General features: G+C 36.1%; 1 protein-coding gene across 1 annotated transcript in view; it reads right to left on the bottom strand.

The window, feature by feature from the left end:
• LOC145279924 (importin-13-like) overlaps positions 1-26,863 on the bottom strand; it is a 121,649-nt gene that overhangs the window by 76,361 nt on the left and 18,425 nt on the right. Inside the window, exons 4-7 of the mRNA XM_080131491.1 lie at positions 25,668-25,726; positions 22,479-22,587; positions 10,982-11,080; positions 3,071-3,124 (exon numbers count right to left, since the gene is read on the bottom strand). Coding sequence (XP_079987617.1) covers positions 3,071-3,124; positions 10,982-11,080; positions 22,479-22,587; positions 25,668-25,726 — 321 coding nt within the window. The remainder of the gene's footprint in view (positions 1-3,070; positions 3,125-10,981; positions 11,081-22,478; positions 22,588-25,667; positions 25,727-26,863) is intronic.

Here is a 26,863-nt window from a genome sequence, read left to right as displayed (position 1 = left end):
GTTTACACAAGACGTGCCGTGTTCTCCCTGTGCGGGAAACTTGTGGGACACCTTCCAGTATGCGGATGGGTTCGTGCAGCGACAGGCGTCATAAAAAGGAGGGCAAATGCGGTCACCAAAGCCTGGGACGATGAGATAACCGACGAACTATTGGTCCGAATGTTGAAGGAGACCGTCGCTAGTGTGAAAAAGAATGACCCCGCCACAGGGGACTGGTGCGTGCAGGGAGGCGAACTGAACGTGTGGGTGGACGCAAGTTCTCTAGCGATCGGTGTAGTTTTGGAGAAAGATGGGGCCGTAGTTGAGGATGCCTGCTGGCTGCGACCGGCGAATGATGCTGCCCATATCAACCTGGCAGAACTCGACGCTGTAATAAAGGGCATTAACCTGGCACTTCAATGGGAAGTGAAGAAACTGCGTGTGCACACTGACTCACTTTGCGTGCACCACTGGGTGTCGGACACACTCACGAGCAAGGCCAGGGCACGCACCAAAGCAGCCAGCGAAATGCTGATAAGACGGAGGCTGGAGACTGTGAAAAAACTGGTGACGGAGTACAACCTGTCCGTAGACGTAGTGCTCGTCACCTCAGCCGACAAGCTCACTCGGGTACCACGGAGATGGTATGAGGCTATGAAGAAAGAAGCTAAGCCATTGCCTCTGTGTGCTGCCTCCGTCGAGGAGGACGAAATCAGGAAGATACATCACGACAGTGGGCACCCCGGAGTACAACGGACCTACTACTTTGTGAAGTTGGCTAGACCATCAATACCAAAAAGCGCAGTAAGAGCAGTGGTCAGGGAGTGCCAAACGTGCCAGTCCATCGACCCCGCCCCAGCCAGATGGCGGAAAGGACAGCTGGGAGTGGACGCGACTTGGAGTCGGTTGGGTATGGATATAACCCACTACGGCAGCCAACACTTCCTCACGCTGATAGACTGCGGGCCAACGAGGTTCGCGATTTGGCGCCAATTAGCGAGGCAGGATTCCACCAGTGTCATCCACGAATTGAAATCCATATTCTACGAAAGGGGGCCGCCTGAGGAGATCCTCACGGATAACGACACAGCGTTCTGCAGCAGGGAATTTAGGCATTTTATGGACAACTGGGGGATCCACCTTCGACACCGATGCGTGTATGTGCCAAGCGGCAACGGCATAGCGGAGCGGTGCCACCGAACCGTGAAGAGGATCGCGGCCAGGAAGAAGTGTACGATCGCGGAGGCGGTTTACAGATACAACACAACGCCTAAGGACGCCGTGACTGGCGGCAGTGCGCCCGCTGATGCGATTCATCACTATCACATGCGCGTCAAGGACGTTGAAGTGTGTCTACCCGACCAACGAGAACCCCAGGGGACGTACCAAGTGGGAGACACCGTCTGGGTGAAGCCACCCGGCGGCCGGTGCACCAGCAGCTTTTGGAGGGGGCGGGTCACCGGCGTCATCAGTGAACAGGCCATACTAGTCGATGATACTCCGGCCCACGTAAGGGATGTCCGGCCCGCTCTAAGCGCTGACCAATCGGCGAGCAGTGGAAGTAGCGAGTCATCCGACGATGAGCGATGGATCCAACCCGTGCCCCACGAACCTGGTGACTCAACTGCGAGCAGTGGAAGGAGCGAGTCATCCGACGATGAGCGATGGATCCAACCTGTGCCCCACGAACCTGATGACTCAACTGCGAGCTCTAATGCTGATGCTTCCGATGACACTTCTGAGAGCTCCGATGAGGAAGTCCCGGCAATACCCCTCCGCAGGGGTGCTCGAATCAAACGGCCACGTCCGCCGTGTCACGTATGTGATCTGGAGACCAGGGGGGAGTGTGAGACTAACCGTAGCCCTCGGCGCAAGAGGGTCCGTGTGTGCCTGGCGTGTGGGGTGGTGGCTGATCCTGTGGTCGGGGCAGCGGACGAAAGAGTTTCAAGATGGCGCCTGCCTGCTTTTATTAGAGACGGAATCTCGCAGGATCGCGCGAGATCTCGCGGGGATGCAAATTAGCTAGGCCATCTTGAGGAATAAAAATCGGTCCATTGGAGGTGCGAGGCAGTCGGGTTCTGACGTTCGTGGCGATCAGTACAGTGACCGTTGGGTTCCGTTTCTATTCGTGAAGTCAGCTGAGCTTTGTTAGTTACCTTCGCGCCGTGGCTGTCATTGGTTGTTGGTTCGCTGTGTGTTGCTGTGGTTCTTCAGTGAAACGCTTCGTCGCCCACGACGAGACTCCCCGTCTCCTACACAAGATACTCATACAATAACATATAGGAGTCAAATGGTATGGTTTAGAAGAGTAACCTTGGATAAACATTGCTAGTTAAGTAAATCAAGATAAAAATTGTTTATCGTCTTTCACTTGATGTGGATTACCAATCCATGTGAATTATTTTTCATCAAATTGATGGACGCCCAACAGCTGAGAGATGTCCAATCAATGACATTTTCTCTCCACCTTCTTCTTTGCTTTCCTCTACCTCTTTTATCTTTTAACATACCCTCAAAGCATAACTTTGACAGGCCAGTGGTTGATCGTTTGACATGGCCAAAAAGTTTAGGGGTTTTACTTTTGATTTTATCAAATAGAGGGGGTAGGGAAGTAGTTTGATAGAGGGTGAATATTTTGGTTTATTCGATCGGACGATGTCCCATAATGAAATGCATTATGTGATTTTGAAACAATGCAAATGGCAAGTTGTTTAGTCTATGTGACACGATAGAAAACTACTGGGACAAAATAAACTTTTACTTTGACAGTTATCAGCACCGTTTTTGATTTTAGAATGGTGCTGTGTTTTTGGAAAGCCGCTCAACCCAGCCCAATTCTGTGTTTCAATATTGTCTCATGATCACTGGAGAAAGTCAGTTTATGTCCTAAATAAATGAATTGGGTGACCTGTTTGATGGGTTTACTGTAAATAATCATATTTAGGTTAAACTGTGATTTAACTGTAGACATACACTCTGTCTTCTCTAGGTTTATTTCTAATCCTATCTCCTTTGCATTCTTTGCTGATACACTGACAAAAACTTAAAAAATTGTTACACCTGAACAATTAGATTTCATTTCAAAACTTACTTCGATAGGAATAACAGTCAGAATTTCCAGCAGGGCCTTGCACAAATTTCTTTCCTGTTGTAAGAATTAAAAAAAAAATAAATAAATAAATATTGAAATTATTTTACTGTATAAATTGAAAACATATAAAAGGAAATATTTATTGAAGTTACAATAAATTTATATTCTTGATAATAATTACAGGATGGAATGATAAAAGTGTCGCCCTAAAGAAAACAACACTACAGCTTTATTTTAAAACTCTTATTGAAAAAAAAAATCGATTCAAGTAACTTGATTATATAGTAGAGCTGGCATCTATTCAGTGTAGTCAGCTTCAACCTCAATCACCACCTTGATACAAGTCCGGAACTGAGAGCATGCCTTTTTCACAAGCACCAGGGGGAGCTCAGCAAATACTTGGAAGACGGTGACAATCAGGCTGGCTATAGTGTTGTGGGAGATCATGTTGGTGATGTTCTTGATGTATAAACAAAGTAGTCCAGCAGGTTTAGGTCAGAGGAGGAGTGGCGCCAGTAAGAGAAGAGTACAAAGTTGTAGCACTCCTTCTGAAGCCAAGCCTGGGTCTCTTTGGACGTGTGAGCAGGCGCCAAGTCCTGCTGCCACACCCAGAGTCTGTCAGCAGCTACCTGATCACACCAGAGGATCATCACATGCTTCAGCACTTCCAGATACACTTTGGTGTTGACTTTCAAGCTGATTTTGAAGATGTGAGGTGGCATGATGGCACTTGAATACACACCATAGACCATAACCGTACCTGTTATTCATGGCAATCGAACAATGCATTTTAAGGGTGCTAACAATGGTCAGTTGTCATAACTTGGATCCGTAGAGAGCAGGAGTTGTACAGTGGCACATCTGATTTTGCTCTTAAACAGTGTCACTCTCAGACATAATAGAAGGCTCCTATCACTCTTGGAATTTGTACACAATTGGTCAAACTAGTAGATGGCCTGCAACAAAAAAAGAAAACCTAGTTTTCATCAAATGGAAATGGAATCATGTCGTCTTTTCTAGGGCGATAATTTTATTGTTCCACCCTGTATTAAAGTAATTTATCAGGTAGGTTTTGATACCCTATCATTCCAATCTCTTTCATATATGATTTGTTTTTATTTATTAATTTATCATGAATAACAATTGTAATTGTATTTCTTATTGAAGTTAGTTTTGCTTTTTTTTTTTTTTTTTTTTTCTTTTTTTTTCAAAGGCATCACCACATTATCAAGGCCCAGAGGCCACTCAAGGATAAGGGTTAAAGAGTGTACAGTAGAAATTGGTCAATATAGTAATCATTAGTAATGAAAATTTGGTAAATTTAATAACTTATATGGAACGGCTCATCAAGAACTTATTTACTTTAGACTTGAACACAACCATATTGTAGTCAGCCGGAAAGCAGGAAAACGGAAGACAATTCCACAGGCGTGCAGTTCTAAGAAAGAAGCTTTGTTCATGGAATCTACGTTTAGGTTTAGCCACAGATAAAGAGTGGGGGAAATTATTGATAGTGTTTACAGCTAGACAAGTGTTTCTTGTGAAAGTTTGGCGAGGGGGGACCAAAGATTGAAGCTCAGTTGAACACTTTCCATGAAAATAACGATACATCAGAGACAAACTCGCAACATCTCTTCTGTGAGATAGAGGTTGCAAGGAGGAGAAAAGGACATCTCCTACGAGGCTACGAAGTCTATTTTGAACTCTATCAAGGCAGGACAAGTCCTTTCTAGCAGCTCCTGCCCAGATGTGGCAACAGTATTCCATCCTTGGACGTACCTGGCTCTTATATAGGTAGAGAATAGCATCAGCAGTGTGATATTTTCAAATATGTGTAAACGTATATATGTACGAGGGGGTTTCCCAAAATAATGCCTCCTATTTTTTATTCTGCCCGAATGGATCAGAGAAAATTGCAAATTGCATTTTTATGATGACTGAACCTATGCATTCATGATCTGAAAGTTTCATCTCTCTGTTGCAGATCTTAATAGCGTGAGACTTTAAGAAAACAACCTCTATCATGGATGTATATTAAAAGCAGAGATGTATCATTGAATTTCTGGCAAAAGTGCATTGAAAATGATGGCGACTATGTAGAAAAATAAACTATGGTACCACTCCTGTCTTTGTAGCTCTTCAACACTTTGAGTTAAAAAAATATATATATATATATATATATATATATAGGTTACTTCACTTTTGGAATGACCTTCATATTTATAAGAGAAAATATTTTGGAATTTATAAGAAATTTATATTCTTTTTAATAATTATTTTTTAAATTGTTTCTTGGTCTTGTAGATGTCAATTCTCAATCAATTCATTCCAATCCTTTCTATGTCAGGAGTTATTTTTTTTTTTTTTATCAATTTATCATGAATTAAAATTGTATTGGTTTCTTTTGGAGTTTACTTTTGCTTTTTAAAATTGGATATGAATGCGTATATGTATGTACATGCATACGTATAGGTTAAAATGAAGAAAGAGAAGACCTGAACTCAAAAAATTATCTCAACGTGTCGCCAAAGTCTTGTGTAAGCCTTTTCAGGATTCAGTCTGAAAAAAACAAAAAATTAAAGAAGCCTCTGCAAGGGTTGCACAAAATGTTGAGATGGACACTTCAGTTCAGGTTTTCCCCTTTTAGCTAATACCATCAAAATTTATTTTATCCTTTATTATATTTTCTCATCAGATTGTTCACGCTGGGGATGGAGCATCTTACCAGATGCCAAACATCTATTCACAAACTCAGATATTCCAACCGAGAGATCTTTTTAAGATTCTGACCGTCTCTTTAAGTGCAATTGTTTGAATCTCTCTTGCGCTTGGTTCACCAGGTACATTTACCAGGTAGTTTTTGAAATTCTTTTTCATGAGTCCAGTTGCTTCTATAATAATTGAAACAATAGAGATCTTAAGATTTCGGTTTCTTTTCATGTCATACATAAGACGTTGATATTTCGTTATCTTTTCCGTTTCAGTCCTGCTTAATCCAGCATCATTGGGGACACTGACTTCTACTAAGGTTACTTCTTTCTCCTTAGCCTATATCACTATGTCAGGTTTTATGGCTCCCGTTTTCTAGGTACATATATGCATGTGTCCATTTAGTATGCATTACTGTATTTGGTGGGGACCCCACAATTCTCACAAGTTGCAGTATATTGATTACTAATAGTTGTTATGTGATTGTTGGGGTTTTTTTCTTCCTTGTCTTTACTTCTTATTATTAATAACTAGCGGGGGTACCCGGCGTTGCCCGAGTGTTTGTTTCCGGGACGAGGGGGGGGGTAAAAAATGTTATGGTAGGTAAGTAGGAAGGATCAAACTCTGAGTCATGAGTAAAAGTAGGAAAATAAAGTGTGAAAAAAAAAAAAAAAAAACATCTGCAACGTTAACAGTTCGGCCACCAAGAAAAGTCCATTCCAGTTGTTTAGGAAAAAAAAAAAAAACGACTACGGTAGGTCGGCACAAACGTGAAAATATAACGTGAATTGTCCAGCACGCTAACCACTACGCCACAGAGCATTGCAGCTTAGTTTAGTGATTTTAAATAACTTCACATGAAAGAACTACGAAGCCAAACCGGTGTTCTCTTCTCAACTGTTCCTTGTGAATGATCCCCAAACGGTGTTAAGTGGTGGCAGGGGGAGGAGGAATTTATTAGAGAGAAAATATTTTACCACTTCCATTGATCTTAACTGATTTTGGCCGTGACTTCTCAGCAGAAAAAGTATAGAAATCTAAGATTATCGAGGAATTTGAGAAATAATAAGCCTATAACACACCTCAGATATTGTTCTGCCGTTTGTGCATATTATATTTGCATGAAATATCTTGATTTTTAATCCTATTAAGGTCAAAATCCGACGGGAAAAAATGAGTTCATTTTATTTATATAGAGATTAAATTTGACAATTGGGAGGAAGAGTCATTTATAGGTCTTTGTTTTTACTAACATGTTTATTTTTTGTATTTAAAAATCTAAATAGATGCAAAAGTCGAGCTCATTTCTTGCACTTATGGTAAAATCAAAACACCTCATTCCATGTGAACTCAACTTTACAAAATAGATACACAATCTTTTTCAGTCTACTTATGTATATGCAACATCAACTGCAACTTATTTGAATATTAGTTTTGAAAAAGGACATTTTATTAATTAACTATTGTTTTTTTTTATTGTCTTTTTTTTTTAATGAAATTCCTTGTTATTTTAATTTAACAAATAATTCAGTTTTGCAATATTGTTGTTTCCTCGGCAAATATTTAGCATTTATGTTCAACAATCTCTTTCTTCAGAGAGGCTGACTCAATTTTCAACAAGTTGTGATCTATTTTTAACCTACAAGTGAAAAGACAAATTGATTTCTTCTTTCTTTTCGGTCACAATTAAAAAAAAAATTTGTTTTGAAATTATAAAAATGTTTATCTAATGTGAAAGGTTTCGTTTTATATTTATAACACAGTTATGAATTAAATGCTTATGATTTTAAATTAATGTTTTAAGTATTAAAAGCAGTGAACTTTATAAAGCAAGCACAAGACTGCAAAGTTATTGAATGAATATGTTTTATCATAGTTATTACTAGCATGGGGGCCCGGCGTTGCCCGGGTGTTTGGAGGTGCGTGTTGGAGGGGAAAAAAAAAAAGTGGTAGTAGGAAGGCAGGCTCAAACCCATACCGCAAAGGAGCAAAAGAATGTGAAAAAAAAAAAAAAACGTGACGTCTTTGCTGTTATGACCACTGCCAAACCGAAAGTGACGTAGGTTTAAATTAAGACTAGACAATTGAAAAGAGGGGATGACTTTCGAAAATATCGGTGAAAAAGCAACCCCTCCCTGCAGAAAAGTGCCTAGTTGAGGGTGAAGAAATTAATGTTTTTAGTCAATTTTTCAGTATTTGTCGTCTGAATGCTTGAGCTTCAAAGCAATACTGATCTTGTGAAAATCCGTTGCTTCTGTCGAAAGTTTTAGCCAGACATGCAAACATACATACATACATTTATATATTGGTAGCTCAAATTTTCGACCCAAACCGATCAAAAAGCTTGCCCTATCTCTAAATACCCTTTATATAAAATTTCAAATGTTCAGACCAGAAATTGTCTGAGTAATTTGGTAGAGACCCCAGAGGTCAATTTTTTTTTTTAAGTTTGATCCCTATTCTGACCCCTTAACATTTGTTTTGGGCTGAAATCAAGTTATTAATTTAGATCCATGTCCAAAGAACCTATATCTAAAATTTCAATTGTTTATACCCAAAATTGGCGGAGGAGTTTGATAGAGTTCTCAATGGTTAAATCGTTGAACTTTGACCCCTTAACAGCCAAATTTCTGACCGAAACTGGATTACAAAGATTTTCCCAAATCTCCATATCCTGTATATCAAATTTCGAGTCTGTAGACTGAAAATTAAAAGAGTTATTGTGTCAGGAAATGTACACAGACAGACAGACACTTTCATTTTTATAGATATATAGATTATTTAATAATAATAGTAATAATAGAAGTTATGGTTGTAGTCAGCTAACATACTTCCTAACTTCCAATGTAGCACTACCAGAAGCAGTGACAAGACAAATCAGTTCCTTTACTTTTATTGTTCTTCAGTATTTCTATTGTGAAGGGATTTATTGAAATAAAATATAAGAAAAGGACATTATTGAAATGCATACAATAAAAATTAACAAAATTATACAGATAAAAATAACATGATTATTCTTTATTTAATTTGCTCGTTTAATAACGTTACTTATTTTTATTTGCTTGTTTAATAACATTACTTATTTTTATTTGCTTGTTTAATAACAAAATAAAAAAAATAAGATTTTATTTCATTTGAAATTTTATAAGAAATGTTTATGAAAGTATAAAAATACGTTTTTTTTATTTTTATTTTAATAAGTTTTTATTTGAATTTATATAATAAATATGTTTGTGAAAGAATAAAAATAAAATCATTGAAATCAAAATAGCAAAATTTCAAACACCATAAAAAATGTATCCAATTCATAATATTCCCAAAATAGTTTTAAAAAATTTTTTTTAAAGCGTTTTCAATAATTCTTTAAGAAAAAATAAAAGAGCACAAAAAATATGTTGAATAATTCTTTAAAAAAATAAACCTAATTTCAATCATTCTTGATTAAGATAAAACCAAAAAAGCTTCAATGATTATAAAATAAAAAAAAAATTGGAGAAACATAATAAAAAAAAGTACATGCGCAGGGGACATATAAGCATGAAAGAAAAAAAGTGAAGAAACTGATCTGCCTTGTCACCACTTCCGGTAGAAGCCGTGCCAGAAGTTAGGAAGTATGTTAGCTGGCTATAACCAAAGTTATTAAAGTGTAAAAAAAAAATAAACATACTGGATTAGCAAAATGACCAAGCATGTGTATATATAGTGTGACTATATTTAAGGGAAAAATCTAATTGATAGATTACAATAATATTTGAGTTTTCCTCGGTTAGACTCATCCATATATACTTAAAAAAAAATGTAGATATTTCATACCTCAAGAGATGCTTCAATACTGCAGTTAAACAAGCTCAATGATTAATAGGTTATATCAAATAGATATTGATAAAAATCGATAAGAATTTCAAATGCAGTTCTAGAAAGAAATATGCAACACATCCTTTGTATATATGTACTTTTCCAAGATAAAGAAACACTATAAGCAGAGTATTTCAGTCAAAGGCTTCAAATGGTGATCCACCAGAACAATGAAACTGTTCCCTCTGCAAGAGATCTGTGTGTTTCGATTATTCAGACTACTGTTCTCATCTTGAATGTTACAGGCACAACATTTCAGCTAATGTAATCTCCAACCTTCTTCAGGTGTATCTTGTTGAACTTGGGAATCTGCACATAATTTCAAACAAAACTCTTGATTTCATCTGTGAGCATAGAATGCTCTTCTTCTATCAACCATGGCCGAGTAGAAGTCTTAAGAAATTCGCTAATTCCCAATATCGCCTGCACTGAAGAGTATAACTTAGAACTGAATTTTCCTGTGATGTATCAGATAAGATACTAGGGAAAATTCAGTTCAAACTGACCCTCTTCTGGAGGTCGAAGGTTCAATCTTCAACACAGGCGATATTAAGAATACAATTGCAAATGCTGATGGGACAAAAGCATGCTACACCCATGGATTAAATAAATGGTTCCATTTGAAATTCCATTCAGAGTTCGTAGTTCAACTTAAGATTTCCAAGTTTGACAAGATGTGCCTGGAGAAGGTCAGAGATCATGTTGGCCAAAACGTTGTGAGAATAACACTCAAGATGAGAGCAGTAGTCCAAACAATTCAAATAATACAAATTATCAATCCTCATCTCAAAAATTAAAAAACAATGGATGTTTATTTGTATCATTGACAGGGCTCAAAAACATATTCAATCGACAATATCAAATATCAAAGGATGACAATACTCTGGTATAAGCATCATATTCTATAAACATTTACTGGGTGGGTTTCTACCACCATTTTATTTTATTTCTTATTTTGAAGTGATTATCAGGTCTTCAAAGACATCTCGGCCATTTTTCTTTGTTTGTCGGCAGCATTCAACATTATTCGTTTTTCGAACTGAATAAACATTTTACATTAAATAAAAACACTAAAAACTTATCCAGTTAGGTAGAAAATAATTTTATCTTGCCTTCAATAACATTTATTTGTTATATATTTGGTTTTTGACAACTTTTTCGTACCTCTGTGTATAATAATACAAACCCTAGCCCTGGCCCTCAGAGTTAAAAAGAATTAAGGGGAGGTAACTCTTTGTTATAAGTATTATATTTGTACCCCACAGACATGTTTTTATTTCTAATTATATAGTTTAGTTTGTCTAGTTTTTTTATTATTGAAAATGAAGTTTGTTTAAACATACTTACGCTGACATTCGGAAAATTTGTTGGGTTGAATGTTTCAATGAGGCTGGTTATCGAATGCGGCCACATTTTTGGTAATGTTTGAAGAATTGCTGATGCCAACTAAAACAAGAAAAGAGAGGAAAAAGTTTAGAATATAAAAACAAATTCTTTTTTTAAATGAAAATGTAGATATGTTAATTACCTCCACCAAAGAGATTAAGTTTTCAACAGAATTTTTTCATTTACATTCTAACATTCATATTGCTTGACCTATAATTACCAAACTTAGTCAAAATATCAGTCATGATCTAATTGATTTAATTTTGGGATATCTAGCTCTAAGGTCACAGTCACAGAAAAGCTGAAAATCACACTGTTCAACTCGGAGACTCACTACTTGATCTGTATTGTAGCCAATGAAATCCTGATCTAGACAAGTCATGGTTAAGATTTTAATGGAATTTCAACTTTTGACTTTTCCAAATTTGATTTATAGATCTGATGCTCTTTGATAACAGTAACAATCATACAAAATTTCAGTTTGATCAGATAAATACTTTTTTTTTTTTTTACATGGGGTCACCACTTATCAAGGCCCAAAGGCCATTCAGGGATAAGAGTTATTGCGTGTACAGTAATTAATGAGATAGTATTGTAGTAATCATTAGTATTGGGGGTTTTGATAGAGTGTCTTACTTAAGGGGGCGGTTTGTCAGGAGTTTGTTTATGTTGGACTTGAAGACGTCCAAGTTGTAGTCAGGTGGGAAACAGGCAAGCGGCAGAGAGTTCCACTGGCGTGCAGTTCTAAGAAAGAAGCTTTGCTCATGGAATCTACGTTTGGATTTAGGCACAGATAAAGAGTGGGGAAAATTATTGACAGTAGTTTCAGCCAGACGGGTGTTTCTCGTGAAATATTGACGAGGGGGGACGAGGGATTGGAGCTCAGACGAGCCCCTGCCACGGAAATAGCAATAAAACAAAGACAGGCTTGCAACATCTCTTCTGTGGAAGAGAGATTGCAGGGAAGAGAAAAGGGCATCCCCCACTAAACCATGCAGGATAGGCTGTTTTTCACAGCTCCTGCCCAGATGTGGCAGCAGTACTCCATCCTTGGACGTACTTGGCTTTTATCGACATTTTCATAGCATAACTTCTGAAATATTTCATACAATATGGATAAGTAAGGAATAAGTAAGATAAAATGTTGACATATCTTTGCATTGTAAGGCAGATGTATGCAGACTCACAACTAACTCATGTTTGTTTTTTTTTTGTTTTTAATTAAAAAAGTTTGATTTATGAATTTGAATGTCTTTTATTTCCAAATCTATTTCAAGAATTATAAAATTTAAACAATGATAATTTGATTTAAGAATTATATCATTCAATGTAACTATTATAATTTCTTGATAAAAAAGCTACTTATATGTGTGTGTGTGTATATATACTAGCTGGACGCCTGGTGTTGCCCTGTCATACAATACGCTTTAACATGATATTTTAATTTATACAGATCCCTCGGCTAACATCCACATCTGTGGTGACTTCGTCTATAATGTAGAATGATTGACCCACTCAAATAAGATAGACGTTGACGGGAGGTTCTGTCATGAATTTGCCATTGCTTATGACCTCACTCAGATTGTTAGCAAGCCCACCCGTGTGCCCGATACTACAGGTCAATATGCAAGCCTCCTAGACCTTTTTCTCTCAACTTCCCCTGAGCTATGTTCATGATCCGTTCTTTCTCCGCTAGGATCCTCCGACCACTCCGTCGTATCAGTTAAGATAAAAATGAAATGTAAATGTCCCCAGACGTACCCCTCCACCGTACTGTATACCAATACTCTATGGCTGACTGGGATAGCTTCCGTACATTCACATCTGATCTACCTCTGCATTCCATGTTGTGTCCTCTATAGTATCAGACCTGACCGAATGGTTAATTGTAGGCATAGACCGATTCATACCATCCAAAAAATTCCAACAAAAACCTAACAGCCAGCCATGGTTCTCTCCAGAATGTGCTGCTGCCATCGCGCAAAGAAATCACTTTTTCCATAGCTACCAACGTAATAGATGCACTGAGACTAAAGCTGCTTTCAGGAACGCCAGCAACAGTAAAACAGTAATAAAAAATGCAAGAGAGCTATATGCCCAGTCTGTTAAATCCAAAGTAGCTGATCAGCGGCTTGGTTCCCACCAGTTTTGGCAAGTAACAAATAGGATCCTGAACAGAAGTGTGCGTTCTATCCCAACCATTATCAATGGACCAGAGGTCATCTCGTCAGCATCAGACAAGGCCAAACTATTTGCCAAGAACTTTGCAGCTAATTCTACCCTATGCGACGAAGGCTATCAACTCCCCATATTTCCTCCTATAACACAGAACACGCTAGGTAACATACAAATAGCTGTGCATGAGGTCGCCAAGCTAATCAAGAACCTTGATTCCAGTAAAGCAACTGGCCCTGACGGCATCCCAATTATAGTGTTAAAAAAGCTTCAACCAGAACTTGCTCCCATATTTACGAAACTCTTTAAGCGTTGCCTTAAGGAGAAGTGCTTTCCAACACCCTCGAAAGCCTCATCAGCATGCCCTGTATTTAAGAATTCAGGTGATAAATTATCTCCCTCTCAGTACAAACCAATAAGTCTCTTGTGTGTCATGAGTAAGTTGCTGAAATCCATATTAAATAGAGAAATAGTCAACCATCTCAGCAGAAATAACCTTCTTAGTGACACGCAATATGGTTTCCGCCCTGCAAGATCTACTGCAGATGTGCTAACAGTTATATCTCATAGGATTAGTGAATCTCTTGACAAAGGCTTCCTTTCTAGGGCAATTGCTCTTGACATATCAAAGGCCTTCAACAAGGTATGGCATAAAGGCCTACTTCACAAGATCTCCAGCTATGGTATAACTGGAAATGGTTTCTCTATCATTAAATCATTTCTCTCTGATAGGCTCATAAGAGTAGTGGTCGATGGACAAAAATCAGAGACCTGCAGTATTAATGCTGGAGTCCCTCAAGGGTCTATCCTGGGCCCAACTCTCTTCCTGATCTACATCAATGATCTCCCTAAACACATACTTAAATCATTCGTTGACATCTATGCTGATGACACGACCATCTACGGCAACACATCAAAGGCTGTAAATGACAAAGTTCTCTCTGATTTTCTCTCCTCTGATCTCGAGCGCGTGGTTCAGTGGGGGAAGACGTGGCTGATTACCTTTAATGCATCTAAAACCAAACTCCTATCTTTACATTATCAACGCTCTGATCCCCATCTGGCATCAATTGAAATGGATGGCTCTCGTCTAGGAAAAGCCCCATGTTTTGACAAGCTTCTGGGCTTGACCTTTACTCCTGATATGAAATGGAACAAGTACATCAAGTCTGTTGCCAAGGTCGCTGGAAAGATGGTGGGATCCTTCTATCACTCCAGAAGATATCTCACTACTGATGCAATTCTCTATCTATATAAAAGCCAAGTACATCCAAGGATAGAATACTGGTTGGTTGTTTTTGTTTTACGGCATATCAACCTTTTTCAGGTTATTTAATGCTAAATCTAGTTATTTTGAGGAACGATTTTTAATGGAGTATATTTTTTTTTCAAGTCAGTTTCTATTTAACCCATAGTTGGGACCCTAGCAGGTACTACCACTCGGGGTCAGAGTGGACCTGGGAGCAATGGCAATTAAAGGGTGGCTCCACACTCCCCAAGGCCCGCAAGGTGGGGCCTCACCATCGGATATAGTTTTAGGTCATATCCAGAACCGTTGTATAAAGGGTTCTTTTTAAATTTTTTTATAAAGGCCAATTTTTTTAAGATATGAGAGTATGGTGTGGGGATTGTTTTTATCAAATAACTCTTTAATATTGTTTTCTTTGTAGAATCGATTTCTTACTGTTACAAAATCAGTACATTCAATTAATATGTGTTTGACTGTGAGTGGTGTTTGACAAGGTATACAGATGGGTTGTCTTTCTTTTTTTAGGAGATATGAGTGGGTTTAAGTGAGTATGGCCTATTTTTATCCTCGTTAGTTTGACTTCTTTTCTGTTTAGTTTCGTATTTTTTGATTTTTGGCATGATTTCGTGAAGTTTGTTGTTAGGGTGTTCATTCCAGTAGGTTTGCCATTTCTCTGTTGTATATGCGTTGATACATCTTTTTAGATCTATGTATGGAATTTTAAAATTTGCATCGATTGGGAGATTTAAGGCGTTTTTTGCTGCAGAATCTACTAATTCATTACCTTTAATACCGGAATGGCTCGGTATCCAGCAGAAAATGATTTCTTTTTTACTGTTTAGTTCAGTTAATTTTTGGAGTAATTTTGCGATTAGGGGGTTGTCCATCTTTTTATTTTTTTTATACGATTTTCCAGGGAGGGGTTTTGAGGAGGACAGTTTCGTGAATTTTAGTTATAGGTAGACTTGCTTCTTTGGAAATCGATTTTATTCTAAGTCCAAAGGTTTTGATTGCATTTTCTTTTTGGTCGAAAAGGTGTTTACAGTTTGGATTTAAAGTGCTATTGTGTGCTGGGTTTGTGGGGTTGGCTGTAAGTTTTGTGTAGTATTTTAGACAAAGGTTTTGATTTCTGAGCATTGGAGGAGTTTCATGTGCTTCTGCATACAGGCTTTCTACAGGGGAAGTTGGAAATGCTCCTAGTGCTAGTCTTAGTCCGGAGTGGCATATTGTGTTGAGGGTTTTTAGATATGACTTTCTGGTGGATTGATACATGAAGCTACCATAATCTATTTTTGATCTAATTAATGCTCTATATAGTTTGAGTAGTGTGTTCTTGTCAGGTCCCCAATCTGTATGGGCGATGACTCGTAGGAGTTGTAATGCTTTATTACATTTGGTTTTGATGTGATTGATGTATGGAATGAAATTTAGTTTTTTGTCAAAAATGATTCCCAGATGTTTGTGTTCATTTACGAATGGAATTTTTTCGCCTTCAATCTGTAAGGTTTGGTCAGGGTGGAGTTTGCGTTGGTTACAGAAATGGATGCATTTTGTTTTAGTTTTGGAGAATTTGAAACCATTTTTCGTTGCCCATTTATTAATTTTATTTATGTTATGTTGTAGTTTTCTTTCAATATTGTGAGCGTATTTAAATCTGTAGCTGATTGAGCAGTCATCTACATATAAGGAGCTATGTATATCAGGAGAGAGTGCTTTTATAATGTTATTAATTTTTATGTTAAAGATAGTTGTTGATAATATGCTGCCTTGGGGCACTCCTTGATTTTGTGGGTCTGATAAAGTTGAGTCTATGCGAACTTGGAAAGATCTGTCTGTTAGGAAGTTTTTTATGAATTCAGGTAATCTGCCTCTTAGTCCGATGTTGTGGAGATCTTTTATGATACCGTGTTTCCAGGTAGTTTCATATGCTTTCTCAAGATCGAAAAAAACAGATGTTACGTGTTACTTATTGATAAAAACTTCTCTGATATAATTTTCAAGGTTAGTGATGTGGTCTATACATCCTTGATTTTTTTGGTATCCACACTGGATTCTAGAAATTATTTTGTTGTCATCTAGATACGATATAAGACAGTAGTTAATCATTCTTTCGAACGTTTTGCATAGGCAGCTTGTGAAAGCTATTGGTCTGTAGTTTTCTGGGTTTGATGTATCTTTTTCCAGTTTGGGTATTGGTATTATTGTTGCATTTTTCCATGAAGTTGGGAAATCTTTTGTTTCCCATATTTTATTATAAATTTTAAGGAGTTTTAATGATTCTGGTGGAATTTCTTTAAGGAAGCTGTAGTGCACTTCATCTGGTCCTACAGCTGAGTTATGGCATTTTTCCATGACGGTTTCTAGTTCATTGAGTGAGAAGATTTCATTGTAAGGCTCTTGGTTTTTGGAGTTAAAGTTTATTTTGTACTTTTCTTCACGTTTCTTAAGTATTTGGAATTGTCTATTGTAGTGTTTTGATGAGTTTCCGGCAAAGGTTTTAGCTAGTGTGTTAGCAATATCTTTTTTATCAGTTATTTTCTGTTTATTTGTGAGAAGGTGTTTGATTGGATTCGGATTATATTTTCCAGTTATTTTCCTAATCGTTTCCCAGACAGTTTTGGGTTTAGTGATGATGTTGATTTTGTTGACAAATTGTTGCCAGCAGGATCTTTTGCATTCTTTAATTGTTTTTCGAGTTTTAGCTCTTTGGTGTTTGTATTCTATTAAGTTGTTCGTTGTGGGTTGTTTTTTAAATTTTCTTAAGGCTGCCTTTCTCTGTCTAATGGCCATTTTACATTCTGGATTGAACCATGGTTTGTTTTTTTTTTCCAGGAGGAGAATTTTTGGGTATGCATTTTTTGGCTATTGTTATGAGTACTTCCGTGAATTCTTCTATTGTTTGGATTTGATGTTCTGCTAGTTTTAGTGAACAAAGTTCTTTAAATTCGGCCCAATTGGTTTTGTTTGTGTTCCACCTGGGTATGTGGTTTTGGATGGAGTTACTGTAATTGATTATAATAGGGAAGTGATCACTTCCACAGGGTTCTTCGTAAGTGCTCCATATATAATCCAAGAAGCTTGATGGATCACACATGGTAAAATCAATGGCACTAGTTGATCCGTTTGTTGGATTTAAGTATGTGGGATTTTTTTGATTGAGAAGGTACAAGTTATTTTTGTTAATTGTTCAATTTTGTTTCCTTTTGAGTTTGTGACTTCGCATCCCCATAACGTACTGTGGCAGTTAAAGTCTCCTAGAAGAATGAATGGTGAAGGAAGTTGTTTTATTAAATTTTCTAGTTGATTTTCATTTATTGCTTCATGAGGAGGGATGTATATTGAGCAGATTGTGATTTTTTTGTGTAATGTGACTTGAGTTGTAATTGCTTGGAGATTTGTTTTGACAGAGAAATTGCTTTGAGGTATGTTATTCCTTACAAGAATTGAGGTGCCTCCATTAGCACGAAGGCCTGTGTTATGGAAATAGTTGTATTGTTCATAGTTTGGTGTTTTGAAATGGTTATTGTTTTGTAGGAAGGTTTCTTGTAAGCAAACAATAGCTGGGTTGAAGAGTGAGATAAGTATAAGAAGTTCATTATAATTAGATCTTATTCCACGACAATTCCATTGGATAATTTGTTGTGTTTTATTTCTATCCATGAGGCTGTTTAGTTTTCCTCTATTTCCATCTCTTTAGAAGTAGAGGGTTTATCTTTGGTTGGAGTTTGTGTCTTTGGTGAAGTGTTTTGCTGGGTTTTTTCTTTTTTTTGTTTGGATTTGGACGTCGATCTGGATCTTGCTTGAGATGTTGCCGTTTTGGCTTCTTGTTCATTTTTTCCCCCTTGATTACTTGTGTTTGGTTTCTTTTTTTATCTAGGGTGTTTTCGGTTTCCATTTTTTTTAGAATTTGGAATCTATTTGAGTGTCTATTGTTTGGTTTTCTTCTTTTCTGGAACGTTCTTTATTTACTGTTTTATCATTGCTTATGTTTTTATTAATTTCTGGTGGTTGTTTTGTTGGTTTCTGTGATAATTGTTTTAATGGTTCTGTTGTGGATGGAATATTATTTTCTTTGTTTGGATTTGTTATTTCTATTTTGTTTCCCAGATTTGAGTATTTTTCTTTTAGGCTATTTTGAAATTCTGACCATTCTTTAATATTTAATGTAATCAGTTTGTTTATCAGCTCCCTATATTGATCATGTATTTCATTATGTTGTTATGGTTTAGTTGGCTTTTTTGTTGTCTCAGCATATGTGTTGTCTTTCATGTACGTCTCAACTATTTTTCTGACTTCTGGAAAGGTTGTGTTTTTTTTGTACTTTACTTCTATAATTTCTCTTTCTTTTTTATATGTTTTGCATATTTTAGAAAAGACCGGGTGATCTTCTTTGCAATTTGCGCATTTCACCTCATTTATGCATTTTTCTTCGCTGTGGTCAGGCTCTTTGTTGCCACATTTTCCACATATTTTTATTCCTTTACAGGCTTCTCTATGATGTCCACATTTTTGGCAATGGAAACATCTTAATGGGGCTGGGATATATTGGTCTACTTTTACATTTAAGTAGCCAATTTTTATTTCCTTAGGTATTATTGATTTGTTAAACGTTAATATATATATGTTGGTTGTTATTATTTTATTGTTTCTTTTTATGTTTATGCGGATGTGGTTGATTACTCCTTGTTTTTCTAATTCGGTTTTTATTTCTTCTTCAGTTGCCAGCGATAGTTCATAACTTCGAATTACTCCTTTCGAAGTGTTTAGTTAGAAAGACTTTGCACTTGTACTCATGGAAGTTCTTCATTTTGAGTAGGGATTGAGCATCTCTAAGATTGGTTATCTCAACTAGTAGATTTCCATCATTTGTTTTTTTTGATCATTTTTGGTTTACTTTTTGTGGATAATATTTTTTCTATTAGGAAAGGTGATAAATTTCCAATTTTTTTATTTTCGATTAATTCAATAACCAAGAATCGTGGGAAGTTTCCTTCGTCTATAGTTGGAACGGTTTTTCTAGTTTTGAATTTTTGTTCTTCATCTGAGCTTGAGAGGTCAGAGTCAGAGGAATGGTTTCTTTTAAGGGGGATGCATTTGTTTTTATCAGCCATGGATTTTGGGATTTATTTTTCATCAACCACACTCCCTACCCACCTCGTTGTCCAAAATTGGGGCATAGTAAGGGGGAAACTCATTCGCCTTGACCATGTCGGGGCTACGTGGAGGATATACTCTTTTGGTAAGGAGTTCTTAAGCACTATATTTTCTGTTCAATATGTCCTCAAAAATACATTTGCTCAGATGGAGTGTTGAGTTTTGGTCTTTCCAATTGATTGACCCTTGCCACCACCTTCTAGCACTTACTTGGTTTGCCTATTTTTTGTAGTGGGGGAATAATTAAAAAAAAAAAAAAATTTTTTTTTAAAAAAGATGGGAGTACCTTTAAGTTTCGTTCTTTGTTGCAGTAGTTGGTACTTTGGGTGTAAGTGCTAGGGCTTGGCATAACTGGCCGATTGGTCGGATCGGGCCTCTCCGACCGCCCGTCTAGCCAAAGTAAGGGCTGAAGTAATGTGTTGCAGTGCCTAGACTTTTATGCACCCAGGTCTAGGTTAGCTCAATCACCAGGATCACGTCCTAAGACATTACGGGTAGAAACCCACGGCTAACTGGTTGCCCCATTGAGGGATTTTTACCCTCTGCAGGGGGGCAGTGGGCTTATTCTAGTGCCCTACCAACAGGGCTAAAAAAAAAAGGGGGGGCGACGGGTTGGTAAGTAGGGAAGGAAAAGGAAAGAAGAGGGGAAGGGGTTGTTGTTTTTGTTTTTGTAGAACATAATTAAGTCTTACAAAAGAGAATAGAAAACAAAAACAGAAAATCGATGTAGGTGCATTTCGTCTCAGGAAGTCAATAGGCAGCCTGATCTGGTAGCACCAGAGGATGGAATACTGCTGCCATATCTGGGTAGGAGCTGCTAAAAACAGCCTATCCTGCCTTGACAGAGTACAAAATAGACTTCGTGGCTTAGTGGGGGATGCCCTTTTCTCTTCCCTGCAACCTCTCTCCCACAGAAGAGACGTTGCGAGCCTATCTTTGTTTTATCGTTATTTCTATGGCAGGTGCTTGTCTGAACTCCAATCTCTGGTCCCCCCTCACCAATCTTTCACGAGAAACACCCGTCTGGCTGAATCCACTGTCAAAAATTTTCTCCACTCTTTATCTGTGCCTAAATCAAAACGTAGATTCCATGAACAAAGCTTCTTTCTTAGAACTGCACACCTGTGGAACTCTGTTCCGTCTGCCTGCTTCCCACCTGACTACAACCTAGATGTCTTCAAGTCCAACGTAAACAAATTCCTGATGAACCGCCCCTTTAAGTAGAGACTTTATTAAATCTCCACACTAACGTACTGTACTTGCAATAACCCTTATCCCTGAGTGGCTTCCGGGCCTTGATAAGTGGTGACCACCTTATAAAAAAAAATAAATTAAAAAATAATGATGATAATGTTGTTCAAATTCTGTCTGTGTGTGTTTACAATATCATGTCAGCCGATATTTGGGTTTGATGATGAATGCTCTGGAAAGCCACTTCTGATTACTGTTTAGTTTTAAGAAATGATTTGTGGCAATTTTAAATAGTACCTCTTCTTTTATGATAAATTGAACTCACTAATAAGAAAAAATTAAAATAAAATGGTGAGATATACCTGGGCTTGAACAAGGGACCATTCGATCTGTAGTTGAATGCTCTACCACTGAGTTACATCTCCAGATGTCAATAATTCTGGGGGAGTTTTAAGAAGAAATGATTTGTTGAGATTTTATTATCTCCCTTGCTAGTGTAACGTAAAATATTCCCCTGTAAAAATTTCTTTTTTTATCTGATTTTTTTCGATTTTCAATACTTATAGGATGACTTTCTGTACAAAACATATCTAAGAACACCGCCAGACATATAAATTACCTTTGTGTAAAATTGGCAAAAGATAGGCTCAGCAGTTTGGAACCTATGAGGAAGGAACTCATACACACACATTGTAATAGTAGATATAGTTTTTATTATTTCAACCTCGGGGGTGGGGGGTGCTTAAATCATTACAAATTATTTCAATCGACAGGACAATAATATTAACCTGCCAATCTCTTCAGATAATTCAAGCCAAAAATAAAAAATTCTTTTTTTACTTGAATTATCTGAAAAGATCAGCGATTGAAATAATTTGTAATGATTTAAGCAAAAAAAAAAAAAAAAAAAACCCAAGGTTGAAATAATAAAAACATATTTAGCTCTACTAAAGTATTGAGCACTTTTTTCCCCTGTTGGTAATAAATATACCTCCTAATATATATGTATATATACACTAGCAGGCCGCCTGGCATTGCCCTATTGTAAAATAAGCTTAAATATGATATTTTAATTTATGCAAATTTCGTATTTATTATAAAGTCAATTCTCTATTGATTATTATATTGTACCCAATATATAGTAGAAGTCTCACATTAAATGAACTTACTATTATTACACGGCAGCATTTTATAAAAATAACAAATGAATAATAATGACAGAATTCCCTTCTTCCCCAAAGAAACATCTGACCGTCCATTTTCTAACACAACCATAACCCCATTTCTAGTTTCTTCTTTCTTTTCTTTTTTCTTATCTTATGATTCCTGATGAAGGACACAAGTACATTCAAAAACTAGAAATTAGAAAAGCAACATTTTTATGCTTCAAGCACCACCAATCATTCTCAAAATATATCTTCACTGATATCCGGAAAAAAAAAAAAAAAAAAAAAAATGAGTGTACCTCAAGGGAATTAAAGACTATAAATTTACTAAAATGTATTTCAATTAATTTCATTTATTCACACTTCTCCGATCCAATTAATGATTGGACTCCACAAATTGAATATCATAAAATGTAAAAAATCATAAAGAAACTAATATGGTTGTTATGACAAGGTGCAAAAGAATATATAATGTTCCACATTCAAATTCAAGAAACATAAAATAACACCATATGATACTTACTGCAACAGACAACCTTGTAAATACCATTTTAGGGCCCTCGGAAAACTCCACAAATTTTTCCAAAATTTTCTTCTTAAGAATCTCATAGTCACTTGCAGAAACCTCGTGTCTAGAATAAAAAGACTGAAAAATTCAATACAAGGGAAATTTCTGCCTTTCTAGAGGGAACTTAAAATTGTTTAACAAAAGAAAAATACATATAACTTTAACAAAATTGCAAAAATACAAATCATTCAAACACGGTAGTGGTTGAATATATGGTTAAGTGGCAGTTTTAATCATTTAGAACAGATTTAAAGCTTCACCACTCACTCATTTTTCAACCAAATTTCAAACAATTATGACAGTTTATAGACCACCTTCTCAGCTATATTGTGAAAAAAAGATTTTCAATTTTTGTTCAGTAAAACAAAAGTTATGATGAATTTACTGGTGTTCAAAATCGTAAAAATTTGTAAGGAGGTGAGTGACGTTTTTTATGACTGGTTTCCATAGCAACCACATAGCTTCAATGACTACTGTTGGTACTAATTCACCGCTCTCACAAAAAGAGAAGTAACAAGTGAAACAGAGAGAATGAAAGAGAGATAATTGGGGGGATTTTATTGAAAGCAGACGAGTGCCATACATTGTTATTACATATGTGTATGTTATGCTTATGAGGGCAAAAAAATAAGACTGAAATTAAACAAACAGCAAGTGAATTTACTGGAAGCCTGTAAAAATCATGGATTACAATAGAAAAATGTGAGCATGAAAAGTAATATAGTTAAGCTTAAAAATGGAAAAGTAAAGGACTAGTTGTTAAAACTGTAAAAGAAAAGAACAAGATATTCTAGTAAAAAATATAATAAATTTATAAGATAAAATATTGCAGCATTAAGAATTTTTTTTTATATTCAATTTATAACATTATATAATCAATTCTTAATGCTGCAATATTTTAAGTTATAAATTTATTATATTTCTTACTAGAATATCTTGTTTTTTTTCCAGTTTTAACAACTAGTCCATGTTTAAGCATAACACTATTACTTTCATGTTCGCATTTTTCTGTTGTAATATAACATATCTGTGGTCTTGAGTTAGTTCTAAAATGGTTGGTTGTTGGATTTTACAGCATGTCAACAATCATTGGATCATTTTATGTCAAAAGAGTAGAAATGTTTTACATAAGATTTGCTTGTAGATGAATTTTCATTTTAGGTGTATATTTTTGAAATTCTATTTAACCCTGACAGGTACTACCACACAAGGCCACAGTCCTGAGAGTACTGATATCTACAAAAAAAAAAAAAAAAAAAAAAAAAAAAAAAAAATGGGGGGGGGGGGTAGGAAAGGTTAGGAAAAATGGATTTTGGATTGATCGAGTGGAACAACCAACTTGCCTTAAGGTGTCCAAGATAGTTTTGTGTCATGTTAGTGACAGATTCTACTCAACCTGCAAATGGGATCCTAACAGGTACTACAATTCCGGGTGAGAATTGATCTGGGCATAAAATATAATTAAAGGTTATATGATGAAAAAAGCCATTCTTCCAAAAAAAAAAAAAAAAAAGTTTTAATGACACCAAGAGGTCAATAGTGACCTCAGTATAATGGAAGTTGGCAAAATTGTGATTTCCGAGAGAATTGAAGAGATTCACTATCTTCCTAGCAATACTTCAAGCAAAACAAATGTGGCTGAAGTGCTATCCCAAATAAGGTTGGTTGTTGGTTGTTTTTGTTTTACGGCATATCAACCCTTTTCAGGTTATTTAATGCCAAATCCAATATAATATATTTGTTTGGTTATCTTTCAGATGCAAGGTTCATTGTTTACTTGCGGTTTTAACGATGTAAGATTCCGTTGTACGGAAGACCAAATCGGCCAAAATGTCTATGATGTTTTTATTGGCGCTTTTCTTCGTATTTTTAATAACATTTTTTTGCACCATTTACAAGTTCTTTTTACAAATAATTTTTTTAATACTGTAATAGTAAAATAAAGATACATTTATTAATTATACGGAAAAAGTATCTCGTAATGTTTTCACACAAGATTTTTTTCCTGTTGATTTCTCTTTTTTTTTTTTAAATATTAAAATTGATTTACTATTTAAAGTGATTTCAAAGCCTTTAACATGACGGAGTTTATAATGAAAACCAAATTACCGTTAAAATTAAAATAATCTTTATTAGAAATTTGTAACAAAATAACAAAATTATAAAACTATTAGATTAAAATTGAGAACTTTTAATTAAACAACGTGAACATTTTATAATGAGTGTTTTCATGAAATGTATTTTTAATAATAAAAAAGTGAACTTTTTTTACTTAAACTTCATAAAAAAAACGTATCCAATATAGAATGTTACTAAAATAATTTTACTATTACAGTATTAAAAAAAATATTTGTAAAAAAAAACTTGTAAATGGTGCAAAAAAATGTTATTAAAAAATACGAAGAAAAGCGCCAATAAAAACATCGTAGACGTATATTATCATTTAAACAGTATATCAATTTAAATATTTAAATTCAGTAAATAAATTTAAATATTTAAATTATGGCCGATTTGCTCTTCCGTACAACGGAATCTTACATCGTTACAACCGCAAGTAAACAAGGAACCTTGCATCTGAAAGATAACCATTTGTTTTATTTCAAGTCAGTTTCTATTTAACCCATAGTTGGGACCCTAACAGGTACTACCACTCTGGGTCAGAGTGGACCTTGGAGCAATGCCAATTAAAGGGTGGCTTCACATTCCCCAAAGCCCGCAAGCTGGGGCCTCACCATCGGATGTAGTTTAAAGTCATATCCAAGACTCCCTAATAAGGAGGCGGGGGAGACATCATGCACAATGTAACTAGGTGTAATATGACACACTATCTCACGTGCATAGGTACAGAAGTAGCTTATCACTTTAAAACAAGGATTTCTCTATCTCATTTCTCTGAGACTGTTCTATTCTGATACATAAACCTTTTCAAAAACTAAAACATTGGTGCCCAAGTGATTGTATCCAGAGACAATCAGGAGCCTGGGTTCCTGACAACAAGTGTATAATAGCTTATACAGACTGCGGACAACTAACATTGGTACATAAAGGGTAACTCCACACTTCAAAGCTCTCAAATTGGAGCCTCACCACCTAATGCACTAAGGTCGAGATGCCCAAAACCCTAGAAAACAGAAATCAACTTACGAATGGCTGACTATCTTCTGATACAAGCAGCTTGCAGCAAAAAACTGGACCTGTTCATCCTGAAACAAAGAAAGATAAGAAAAATAATTACTTTTTTCCTCATACATATTAGAAACTATCAACAACTCTCTGAAAGCAAAACTTATTAAGTACAACAAAAATCTATTGAAAGTATAATAAATGCCAAAGGAATCACTACTTATCAAGGCCTGAAGGTCACTCGAGGATAACGGTTAATGAATGTATGGTGGTAGGTTATTGATCATTAATAGTGCAGATTGGGTAGATGTTTGATTATTTAAGGGGACAGCTCAACAAAAACTTGTTTACATAGGACTTGAAGGCTACCATATTGTAATCAGCTGGAAAGCAGGCCAATGGAACAATGTTCCGAGCAGTTCTAGAAAAAAAGCTTTGCTATTGGAATCTGCATTTAGAATTAGCACAGATAGAGAGTGAGTAAAATTGTTGATAGTGGATGTAGCTAGTCGAGTGTTTTTTGTGAAACATAGATTGGAGCTCAGATGAGCAGTTGCCATGAAAATAATGATAGAGCAGAGACAGGCTCACATCTCTTTTGTGGAAAAGAGGTTGCAGAGAAGAGAAAAGGGCATCACCTACAAGGTTTCGAAACCAGTTTTGAATACTATCAAGGCAAGATATGGCGTGCCGAGCAGCTTCTGCTGAGATGTGGCAACAGTACTTTATTTTAGGATGTAAATATACAGATAGAGGATGTGTTTTTTGTAAAAAATTAAACTACAGCATTCGTTGGTTGGTCATTCTTATTTTAATTAACTTATTTCAACTTGGTTTTAAATCAGAAAATTCTAAGATAATTTAATGTAAAACCATTTGTTTTTTTTTTTTGTTTATCGTCTTTACATAAATTAACAAAATTCTGACAGTTTTTATTTTTCGATCCATGTTAAAAATTGTCACCAAAGCAAATAAAATTGTCATGTCTTTGGATATTCTTATATAATAATGATAGCACGGTAATTATCACTCCTCCCCTTTTTTAAGTTTGTCTATTTCCTCCTTTTGTGCTTACCTTCCTATTAAAATGTTTTCTCTTGTTCCCTTTTTGAATGTTATCTATTCCTTGTTTTGTAGTTTTCAAAGTGATTATTATTGAATAAAAATTGATAGCATCAGTATGAAGCCTTTTTTTTTTCTTTCATGGCATTTTGGAT

This window comes from Euprymna scolopes, chromosome 7, assembly GCF_053919585.1.
Source record: "Euprymna scolopes isolate OS-2025 chromosome 7, ASM5391958v1, whole genome shotgun sequence".
Classification (NCBI taxonomy): domain Eukaryota; kingdom Metazoa; phylum Mollusca; class Cephalopoda; order Sepiida; family Sepiolidae; genus Euprymna; species Euprymna scolopes.
This window is presented reverse-complemented; position numbering and strand designations above follow the sequence as displayed.